Here is a 12,549-nt window from a genome sequence, read left to right on the forward strand (position 1 = left end):
AAAGTTTCATTATTTCATCTTTAATGACGGCGTCAAGCATTTTTCCAACTACAGACGTCAAGCTAATTGGCCGATAATTTCCAGTCTTCTGCCTACATCCCTTCTTAAAAAGTGGCGTGACCTTTGCTGTCTTCCAGTCTGCCGGGACCTGCCCAGAATTCAAGGAATTTTGGTATATGACCACCAATGCATCAACTATAACTTCTGCCATTTCCTTCAGAACCCTTGGATGCATATCATCAGGACCAGGTGATTTGTCTGGCTTTAGTCCCATTAGTTTCTCCATCACTACTTCCATTGTAACAACTATTTATCAAGGCCCTCCCGAACATTTGTATCCTTAACTCCGCACTTGGGCATGCTAGATGTGTCTTCCACCGTGAAGACTGACACAAAATATTTGTTTAATGCCTCGGCCATTTCCTCATTTTTTGCTACCAGTTTTCCTTTATTTGAAAATCTTCCACTGTTCCTCAACTGTTTCATCAATTAACCTGTGCTCCCAGTCCACTCTGCCCATTTCCTCCCTCATCCTATGGTAGTCACCCCTGTTTAAGCATAATATATTAGTTTTAGATCTAACTATTTCCCCTTCCATCTAAATGAAAAATTCAATCATACTATGATCGCTATTTCCCAGATGGTCTCTGATTATTACATCATTTACTCTACCTATCTCATTGCACAACACTAGATCCAGGAGAGCATTTTCCCTTGTAGGTTCCTTAACATGCTGCTCAAGAAAGTTATAACGGATGCATTCTATGAAGTCCTCTTCCAGACTCCCACGACCAACTTGATTTTCCCAATCTATGTGGAAGTTAAAGTCCCCCATGACGACTGCCGTATCATTATTACATGCCTCACTTATCTCTCTATTTATTTCCTGTGCCAAAACTATTGTTATTTGGTGGACGATAGATAACACCCACCAATAATTTTTTCCCTTTGTTATTCTTTATCTCTACCCAAATGGACTCAACATTATGCTCTTTAGATCTTATATCATCCCTCACTACTGCCTGGAGCTCATCTTTGATTAAGAGTGCAACTCCACCTCCCTTACCAGCCTGTCTATCTCTTTGCACCACCTGATACCCTTGAATGTTTAATTTCCATTTAGGGTCACCTTGTAGCCATGTTTCCATGATGGCTACCAAATCATAGGCATGGGTACCGATTTGCACCTCAAATTCACTAACCTTATTTCTAATACTACGGGCATTCAGATAAAGTGCCCTTATGCTCTTTGTCCTTTTAATATCTAGTGACTTCTGTAACCTTTTCTTTTGATTTTTCTGCCCACTATTTTTCTTTGTAATTTTCTTAACACTATCATTGACCCGAAAACTCACTTCACCATTTGATTTTTTTACTTTCTCCTCCCAACATTACTTTTCCTATTTTACTTTTCCTGGCCATTACTTTATCTTCCCTAACCTTTTCCCTATCACTCTGGTTCCCATACCCCTGCCAAAATTAGTTTAAACCTTGCCCCACTGCTGTGCCAAACATACTTGCCAAAATGTTGACACCTTTTGGATTTAGGTGCAACCCGTCCCTCTTGTAAAGATCATGCCTTCCCCAAAAGAGATCCCAATGATCCAAGAAGCCAAATCCTTGCCTTGTACACCAGCCTCTCAGCCACACGTTCATTTTCCTTATCCTTACATTCTTTTCATCACTTGTATTTGGAACAGGTAGTAATCCCGAGTTCACCACCCTAGCATTCCTGTCTTTCAGCTTTTGTCCCAGCTCACTGTAATCCATTTTCATTACCCCCTCCCTTTTCTTGTCAATATCGTTTGTACCCACATGTACCAAGACATCAGGCTGCTCTCCCTCTCCTCTCAGAATATTTTGGACTCAATTTGTGATATCTCGTACCCTTGCACCAGGGAGGCAGCACACCATGCGGGTCTACTTATCTGGCTCACAGAACCTCCTGTCTGTACCCCCGACAATGGAGTCCCCAATAACTACTGCATTTCTCCTTTTTCGTTTCTTTTGTACCACTCTGCCAGGCTCATTGCCATTGACCTGGTGCCTGTGGCCATCTTCTGTCCGGTCATCTCCCTCAACAGAATCCAACACAACATAACTGTTGCTGAGTGGGATAGTCACTGGAGTGCTCTCCGTTTTTCTCACTTTTTTTCTTTCCTCCCCTGACGGTTTCCCACTTACATGACACAGGTTCTGGAGTATTTATCGCCCTGAAAGTTTAGTCGATTAACTCCTCACTCTCCCTTACAAGCCGCAGGTCATCAATCTGCAACTCCTTATCCCTAATTTGCTCACTTAGTAACTGCATCTCGGTACACCTGGTGCAGATGTGGCCATTTGGGAGGGTGGAGGTCACCCAATGTTCCCGCATCTGACACCCAGTACAGAGCACTAACCCTATTGGCATGATTCTGAATACGAAGGGAAATAACTCAGCTTACCTTTTTTCCTTGCCTGTTTTCGCGAAGCCTGATAAGCCAAAGCCAGGAAGATTCGCTCCTTCACTGCTCACTGAGCCACTCCTCGTTGGCTGTTCCCTCCCCTTTCACTCCTTTTATTGGCCCCTTGACCAATTAACCCTGTCACTTTCAGCAAGCTCCTCCTCCTCTGACTCACAGCCCAACTCTCTCCAAGCTCCTCCTCCGACTCCCAGCCGAACCAACTTCTTTAACAAAAGTAACAAACTTCGGGTTTTTTCAGTAACATTGCATTGAACCTCCATCTATAAGATGAATGGACCACTTCTGAACTTACACAAGAGAAAAGCAATAAAGAATGATCCGATATAATGCACTTTTATACTCAGCCTGTAATAATCAACCCTATAAATGTGCCAATACCAAATATTCTGGAAAATGAATCATGCCGAGATGAATAAAAAGAAAAATATTCCTCCTTAGGATTAACTCTTCTCCAAATATCCACCAAATTTAAATCTTTCATCAAAGCCCCAATTTGTATCGCCATCTTTGATTTCCTTATACTTTTCGGAGATCTATCCAATAAAGGGTCAAAAACACAGTTAAAGTCTCCCCCAACTAAAATATTTGCATTAGCCTGATTTAACATCAAAAAAAAGCTTCTAAAATAAAAAATTCATCATCTATATTAGGTGCATAAACATTAAATAAAGTCCAAGATTCAGTAAAAATTTTACAATTCACCCTCAAAACTCTCCCAGCATTTGCCTCCAAAGATTGTAATTCAAAAGGCAAACTCTTATGAATTAAAATTGCTACATCCCTCGCCTTAGAATTAAAAGAAGAAGAAAACACATGACCAACCCAATCCCTCTTCAATTTCAAGTGTTCTTTTTCAGTCAGGTATGTTTCTTGCAGAAAAGCAATATCAACTTTCATTTTTTTTTTAATATAGGCCAAAACTCATTTCCACTTTATTGGATTATTCAACCCCTGAACATTAAAAGTTACAAATTTTAAATTAGACATTTCTACAAACTAACAATATAATCACACATTACTAAATATTGCTCCCCTTATAAATCCTTAAAATCACAATCCCTCCCCTATAAAACATCAAGAAAAAAAATTAAAGGAAAAATCACCCCTAAAAAAAACACCCAGAGGTAGTAACACCCAAAAAATTTGGGAGTGGTAAACCCCAGTAGCAGCAGATGACTGTCAAAGATTTCAGTGCCATCCACCACCCCCCCCCCCACCCCCCCAGCCAGACATGCATATAATATTCAATTAAACAAAATCAAATACAATAAATATATTCAACCCAGTGATTCCAGTCCCAATGATTGTTCCGGGTCTTCAATATCAAGAAGACTTCGTGTCAGCACTTCTTCCTTTCCATTCTTTCCATTCTTCCCATTCTTCCCGTTTTATGCCCATTTCCATTTGCCCTTCTTTTAGGTGACAACAATGGAGATCGGCCATTTCCTCGCAAATCTGACAACGAATTGGCAAAAATTCATGGTCATTTTCATGGTCATTTTCAAAAAATTGAGATTGAAAATTACAATAAAAACTTTTAACACCGCAGGGTAGCAAAAGGCAAACTTATAACCCTTCCACCACAATACTTCTTTAGCTGAAATTCCCGACGTTGCCTAATAATTTCTTGACTCAAATCTGCATTTTAAAATACTCTATTATTTTGAGTCATCATTGGAGATTGACTTTGTCGGGCCGTCTGCACCACCAGTCGTAATATCATTTCTCTATCTTGATATTTCAAACAACGAATTAAAAATGCCCGTGGCGATTGTCCCGGGAACTGCTTCTTCCTCTATGTGCTCAATCCAACTCCAAACCTTCCCGAAAAATCTCTTTGCCCAACATCTTAGGAATCATTTTTTTATCAGGACAGAAACTTCAATATCTTCTGGAAGACCCACTATTTTCACATTATTCCTCTGACTTTAATTTACCAATGAATCAATTTTCTTCAATAATTATTTCTTCTGAATTCCCCAATCCACAAAAGAATCTTCAACTTTTTCCATTTTTTCCCCATTACATTCAACTTGATTTTTACATTCAAAAAAAGATGCTTCAATTTAAAAAAAAAATTATCTTGTACTGTATCAACTGATTTTGTACATCTACTAACATCACTTTTAACTACTGACATATCTTGCTTCATATTTGTCATGTCTTCACACATAGTGCTCATTTTAGTTTATTTTAGTTTTTACTTCCAGGAATCCTCGAGACATCTGTTTAAACATATTGTCCATTTGGTAGGCAATCCCTTCCAAAACAGCACACATAGATTCCATTCCGGATTCCATCATCTCCCTTTGAGGCCGACCTTCCCTGGTCTCCACCTCCATTTGTTCTTGTGTGCTGCCCAGTGAAGGTAAGTCTTCTTCTTCTTCAGGCACCGCTTGTTCCTCTTCCGGTGTGGCTGCGGGTCTCAACACCCGACGACAGCACTTCGACCTCATCGGGGCATCGCCACTCGGGGCCCCCCACAGCCCACACACATTGTAATAAATCCTGAACCCTTGAAGCACCGCGCAAGCCCGGTAGGACCAGCGACTGTGCAGGTCCATCCTCCGACGTAACACTGCACGTCCCCGGCCCACCTGACAATATCATGGGCTTGAGGGCCCCTCTCTCAGCCAGACAGCCCATACGCCAGACTTCACGGGTGCGCGGATCAGAGCCAGCTGAGCTTGACGTCAAGCCGGCGGCATCTTTTGGAGGCAGGAGTCCTCTGAGTCTTGGGGATTCCCACTGACGACTCCGTGATTTCATCTGGACAGGTAGGCCTCAATTCTTCAGCACCCTTGAAAGGTAATTTCTTCTGTAATTGAGCTTTCGTTTTTTTTCACATTGGTAGTATTCCAATAACTGTAAATACTACTTTTAATCACTTTTATAAATTTTAAAAATGAGTATTTAAAAGACTAGCTGGTGAAGGGTGGAATTGCACGTCTGTCTTCTAAGCCATCTTGCCACAACCCCTTGAATCTTGAATCTTGATGGGGTCCTGGCACCTCACAAGATGGAAATATAAATTTCCATTATACAACAGGAATTAACTTGTCATTCTCACACAGAGATATCATTTCAGTAGTGGGCACCTGATTTGGAACTGAGATGTCCTCATCTGAGACCATATTGTGAGTGACAAAGCATTTGTTTGAGTTTAGGTTACTTGGTAATGATTCCTGGCCATTCTTAAAGAGGACCCTGCCAATGAAATCCCAGGAACCATCTGCTGGAGGGAGGAAGTGCTAACGTATGGAAATGATTATGCATAACCCAGAGACCACACATATTTTAACTGATTCAATTTCTGTCCTGAATATCGAAATGTTTTGTGATTTAAACATCAGCATTTTATCAGTAGGTTGTGCTGCAATTGCACAAGGTGCAGTTGAGGCTGGATCTGGAGTTCTGCATGTGGTTCTGATCTCCTTACTTGAGGAAGGATGTATCGGCTTCGGAGGTGATGCAGAGGAGGTTCACCTGGTTGATTCCAGAAGTGAGGGGTGAACCTACAGGGAGAGACTGAGTCATTTGTGTTTGTACTTGCTTGAATTAAGAAGAATGAGAGGGGATCATAGAAATGTATAATATTATGAAAGGCATAGATAAGATAAAGGTAGGTAAGTTGTTCCCATTGGTGGGAGAGGTGAGGAGACATAGCCTTAAAATCCAGGGTGTGTCGCGGTCACGTACTTACCTTCATCATCATGATGTAACGATGCGACGCGTGGAGGTAATAGCATGCATGTGCGGGTGTGTTGAGCGTCGGTATATGGGTGATGGATCTCAGATGCAGGAGGTGGAGAGTGAGAGTGTCAGGATCACCTGTGTGCCGGTGAGCCCATGAGAACGTCAGAGGGGTTTAGCTGGGTGGTGTTTGGGGAGTTGAAGAATGCAAAGTTTAGTCTAGTGAATAATAATAAAAAGTTGACTTCATGATGTGATGATGGAAATGAGTGAGGGTATTCTTTATTTGTTTGTAAGCTGTGGTAAATCAGCATCATTACAAGTAATAGATTTAGGATGGAGATGAGGAGAAACTGCTTTTCTCAGAGGGTGGTGAATCTGTGGAATTTGCCTCCCATTGAAGCAGTGGAGGTGACCTCAGTAAATATATTTAAGAGATAGATTTTTACATTGTGGGGAATTAAGGTATATGGGGAAAAGATAGGTAGGTGGAAATGAGCCCAACATCAAATCAGCCATGATCACATTGAATGGCGGAGCAGGCTCGACGGGCCAGTTGGCCAACTCCTATTCCTCTTTCTTCCACACTTATAGGTCAATAGGTGCTTAATTTTCCAACTCCACTTGGTGTAAGTGGATGATCACCTAAAAGACATAAATTGCCAGTAGTCTTATCTCAAGAAGATTGAAGTTAACCTTTAATATGATAATCTGGCCCCTACATGTGGAAGCTCTCACCATGATTACCCACCCCAGAACTTCATGTGATTCAAGGGCCTCAGTTTCACCTTTGGGGACTGGTTATTTGTACCCCATGCATACGCTAGCCATGACTTTATGTTTGCCTCAAGGAAGGGCTAAAAAATCTTACTCTGAGGTTTCTGAATGTTTGGAATTTTCCATCTCAGAGTTAATTCAGGACTAAAGCTAGAGATGTTGGGAGAATCAAGGGAGGGAAATGGATCAGAGGGATATGATCAGCTGAAATAATGAGGAACGTGAGTAGTCTTGAGAATTGTTATGTTATTATCCTGTTCCGTTATAACGCAACCAGTTCAGATTTTCTTATTATCAGGATGGCCCATTAGCCTGAATGAATTGTTGGTGGTGAAGGATGAGGGTCAGATGAGAGGACCCCCCCCGCCACCCCGATACATCAGCTTTTTAAGGCTAGGAGACAAGACAATTCAACTCGATTGCTCATAAGATTATAAGGTATAAGAGTAGAAATAAGGCATTTGGCCCATGAACGTAGAACATTACAGCACAGTACAGGCACAGTACAAACCCTTCAGCCCCCAATGTTATGCTGACCTATGTACTCCTACCAAAATAAAATACCAAATCCTTCCTACCCCGTAACCTTCTATTTTTCCTCTATCTATGTGTCTGTCTAATTAAATGTCCCTAGTGTTTCAGCCTCCAACACCATCACCGGCAAGGCATTCCAGGCACCCACAACTCTGTGTAAAAAACCTACCCCTGATATCTCCCCTAAACTTCCCTCCCTTCAAATTGCACTCATATCCTACAAAGTCTGTTCTGCCATTCTATGTGAAACAGCTCCACACAACAAAGGTATTTAGAATCTAAATTGGGTCATCGATCTGTGTGGTGAAAATGGGGTCATTAAATTATTTTTAATTGAACATTTTAAAATTTAAATTTAGATGTATAGAACAGTAACAGGCCCTTCCGGCCCATGAGATCATCTCCTATACACTAATTAACCTACAAACCCCATACATTTTTGGAGGATGGGAGGAAACTGGAGCACCCATATAACCATATAACAATTACAGCACAGAAATAGGTCAATTTGACCCTTCTAGTCCATGGCAAACATTTTCTCCCATCTAACCCCACTGACCTACACTCAACACGTAACCCTCCATTCCTTTCCCATCCATATACATATCCAACTTCTCCTTAAATGCTAATATTGAACCTACCTCTGTCACTTTGGAAGATCGTTCCACACACCCACCACTCTCTAAAGAAGTCCCACCTCATGTTTCCCCTAAACTCTCAACTCATCTCCTCTCATTTGTATCTCCCCATTTCTTAAAGGAAAAAGCCTCTCCATGTCCACTCCATCTATACCCCAATAATTTTAAATACCTCAATCAAATCCACTCTCAACCTTCTACACCTAACATTTAACCTTTTCCTATGACTTAGACCTTGTAACTCCCGCAACATTCTAGTAAATCTTCTCTTTCTCCAATTTGTTGATATCTCACCTATACCTTGGTGACCAAAAATGTACACAATACTCCAAGTTTGGACTCCCCAGTGCGTTGTACGATTTTAACATAACATCCCAGCTCCTATACTTAATGCACTGATTTATAAGCTTTCTTTACCACCCTATCCACATGTGATTTCACCTTTAGGGAATTAGGTACCATTATTCCTAGATTCCTCTGTTCTACTGCACTCTTCAATGCCCTATCATTTACCATGTATGTTCTATTTTGATTAGCCCTACCAAAATGTAACACCTCACATTTATCTGCATTAACCTCCATCTGCCATCTTTCAGCCCACTCTTCTAACAGGCCTAAATCCCTCTGCAAGCTTTGAAACCCTTCCTCAGTACCCACAGCTCCATCTATCTTAGTATCATCCATATACTTACTAATCCAATTTACCACCCCATCATGCAGATCATTAATGTAAATGACAGGCAGTAATGGACCCAACACTGAACCATGAGGCACACTACTAGTCACAGGCTCCCAATCTGACAAACAGTTATCAACCCTTCTCTTTGGCATCTCCCATTCAACCATTGTTGAATCCATTTTACTACTTCAATGTTAATACCTAATGATTGAACCTTCCTAACTAACCTTCCCTGAGGAACCTTATCAAAGGCCTTACTAAACTCAACATCCAGTTCTGGTAATCTCCTCAAAAAATTCAATAAGGTTTGTCAAACATGATCTTCCCCTCACAAATCCACATTGACTGTTCCTTATCAAACACTGCCTATCCAAATATTTATATATGCCATCTCTAAGAATATTTCCATTAACTGACCCACCACTGACATCAAACTTATGGGACTATAATCACAGGATTTGCTCCTAGTACCTTTTATAAACAATGGAACTACATGAGCTACCCTCCAATCCTCTGGAACCATTTCCATTACTAATAACATTTAAATATCTCTGTCAAAGCCCCTACTATTTTTACACTAACACCCCTCAAAGTCCTAGGGAATATCTTATCAGGATCTGGAGATTTATCCACCTTTATTTTCCTTAAAAGTGCCAGTACGTCCTCTTCTTTAATCATCATCTTTTCCATAACTTCCCCACTTATTTCCCTTACTTTACACAAATTAATATCCTTCTCCTTAGTAAATACTGAAGAAAAAAACCCGTGCAGGCTTGGGGAGAACATATAAACTCCTTTACCCTGCGCTGTAATAGCATTGTGCTATTCACTGTGCTGACTGTGCCACTCCATGTTCCACTCATGAGCAGGAAGAAATGGTCTCACAGTGATCTCCCCCCTTCAGAATGACAGCAGCCTTGATCTTGATGTTAACACTGGACAACAATTTTTTTTTTTCAAAATGTTTACTTCCTGAAAATATTGGGGATTATGATAGACAACTTCAAGCTAAACACAAAGATAATCTCATATTTGCTGTATTACTTAGGAACTTGGAGAAACATTAAATTAAATTTTATTAAATTTAGTAATGATGCTGACATATTGCATTAGTTTAATGGACCTAAAAATGTTTTGCTGCTTAATTTTGTTTGTACTCAGCATCTGATTCCTCTCGTGTCAGTGTCCAACAATAGTTGGCCAGCATTGATGGATTCCAGCTGCCCTAATACCTCATTTCCATGGTCACAATGTCCTGTTGAAACTTTTCACCATGTTCGTCACTGACTGCACCAAGATTAGCAGGGAAGATGTTCAAGTGTGAATGCAGAACTTGAATTTTCAATAACATGCTGCATTTCCTGGTTTTGTCTGCCTGAAGCATGTCGTCAATCAGCTGGAGGTAATTTGGTGCTCTGTAGTTGCCAAGAAAATTCTCAACAAAATCTTTAAATGCCTTCCAAGCATGCCCAGACCTCAGACAACATTTGCATAGCACCTACACTGAGTGCATGCCCAGGCATGCTTGGACTGACCAAAACAGCTAGCTTTGTGGGCAATAGTAGACTTAAAATTTGACAGGAAATCACAAAAGTAGGTAAAATCTAAAAAATGGTATGTTACAGGAAATTTTAAGGAGATTTTATGAAGAGGTCGATGAGGATATCGAGCTCATTTGAGACTCTTACTGCCCCTCTAAGATCAAAAGACTCGCATGGCAAAAGTTGAAGTAAATCAGCTGAGGATTTGGCTGTACTTTACAGCTCATCAAGGGTGAATTGTCATAGACCATTCATATATTTATTTATTTGAAAACATGCCAGCAGGAGTTCTGTTAAAGCATAGTGGAAAGTTCTTGGGAAGATATGGTTGGTTGCTTGTGTCTCTTGTATCAATTCTGTGTGGCTCTGTCCTTCTCATGTTGTGAATCCTGACCTAATTAAACTCCATCAGTACCAAAGATTAGATTATTCCAGAGTCACTCTGTTCTTATAATGACTTAACACTTACTTCTTGTTGGCTTTGGGTTACCGGAGATGATTTTCTTCACAAACAAGGAGGACATTTAATAGTTAAAGCTCCACTTCCTCTAAATAATCTTATTTTTGAGCATCAGAGTCTTAGCGATTGTGTAATGAAGATTGACCAAAATAACAGCGATATGTGATGAGATTGAGAGTCTGAGAACTATATAACCATATAACAATTACAGTATGGAAGCAGGCCATCTTGGCCCCTTCAGTCTGCACCTTGGAGTGCAGTTAAAAAAGATCTAATAGATAGTTCAAAATTATTAGATTTTGATTGAATGAATAGGGAGAAACTGTGACATTTGGCAAGTCAGTCAATAAGCAAGACAGTAAAAAGAAGGAAGTGGCAAAAAATTCCCAGATTATATCGACTTTTTTCTCAATAACGTACCTTTAAGAAAGAATTAAGTGTCTACTTGGGGAAAACAGAGGAAGTGAAAGCAATTTGAGAACTGTTTCAAAGATCTGGCCTTAACCGATAGCTTCTGTGTTTTTGTTGACATTTTGAATAAGTTTGATGCATATCATTGAGAAAAGATAAGAGGTTGGATTGCAAAGAATATTTAAAAAATTGACCAATAGCTGAAAGATTAATAAGGAATAAAAATTAATATATAAGATGAAAGACCAGCAATTTGAATAAAGGAGATTCAAAAGGAAAATTTGGATTAGTGTGGATGGTTTCTTGTGATCAGTGTGGATGCGTTATGCTGTAGGTCCTATTCCCCACTGTACCAGATTAAGGGGTGAGTTGGAATGATGTGAATAAAACAATTTGAAATGAAATTTGCATCACCACCTATTTGACTCTGGCTGATCGAGTTTCAATGATAAAGGGAATACAGAACTGGCAGAGAAAAAAGTAAGATAGTGAATCTTATGTGAGATTTCCTTCTCTCCCAGGGCAATGTTTTGTAATGATCTTAAAGAAAAACATGAAGAAAAGATAGTGATTAAAGGGGTTGATGCCAATACCATGGAGACATTATTGGATTATACCTACACCAGCAAAGTCTACATCACAAGACATAATGTGCAGAAGATCCTGGAGGCTGCCAGTTTATTTCAGGTGAGCCATGATTAAACCTTTAATCCAGTGGTTCTCAACCTTTTCCTTTCACTGACATCCCACTTTAAGTATTTCCTATGCTATAGGTGCTCTGTGAGAGGGAATAAAGAGTTTAAAACCACTGTTTTAATCATTCGTAATTGACTCGTTATGTGCACAGTTTCAGAACTCCAAAGGAAATGGGCCAATGACAATTTTTCTCAAGCAAAATATTTCACTAACAATTGGGTCTAAAGCAGTGGTTCACAACCTTCCCTTCCCACTCACAGACCACCTTAAGCAATCCCTTACTAATCACAGAGCACTGATGGCATTGGGATGACTTAAAGTGGGATGTGAGTGGAAAGAAAAAGGTTGAGAATCACACTCCTTTAAAGGGCTTTGTGCTCAGGTCTCTTTTGTTGCCAAATGCAAGTTCAGATGTTTTGTGCTAAAGTAGTGATGATCCAAACTGTGGCTGCAGTTCTTTGTACTCTTGTAGCACTAACCTAGTACCTTATCCTGAGACGTCTTACATTCATAGTCACACAGCAGGGGAACAGGCCCTTCATCTCACTGTCATGTCCATTAAGCACCAATTTGGACCAAAGGCAGGTAGACGTTTACCAACAAGTAATCTTCATTCTTGGCAAAGACTGACAATGAGATGAGATCCTTCCAAAAC

The 12,549-nt window shown here is 40.2% G+C and overlaps 1 protein-coding gene across 3 annotated transcripts in view; it reads left to right on the plus strand.

Annotated features, from left to right (window-relative positions):
• klhl6 (kelch-like family member 6) overlaps positions 1–12,549 on the plus strand; it is a 72,878-nt gene that overhangs the window by 10,507 nt on the left and 49,822 nt on the right. For 2 of the 3 annotated variants that reach the window (XM_069899318.1, XM_069899320.1), the window contains one exon: positions 11,720–11,885. In XM_069899318.1, coding sequence (XP_069755419.1) covers positions 11,720–11,885 — 166 coding nt within the window. Of the gene's footprint in view, positions 1–9,874; positions 10,189–11,719; positions 11,886–12,549 lie in introns of those variants that run through there. The other variant, XM_069899319.1, reaches the window with a different exon arrangement.

This window comes from Narcine bancroftii, chromosome 9, assembly GCF_036971445.1.
Source record: "Narcine bancroftii isolate sNarBan1 chromosome 9, sNarBan1.hap1, whole genome shotgun sequence".
NCBI lineage: Eukaryota > Metazoa > Chordata > Chondrichthyes > Torpediniformes > Narcinidae > Narcine > Narcine bancroftii.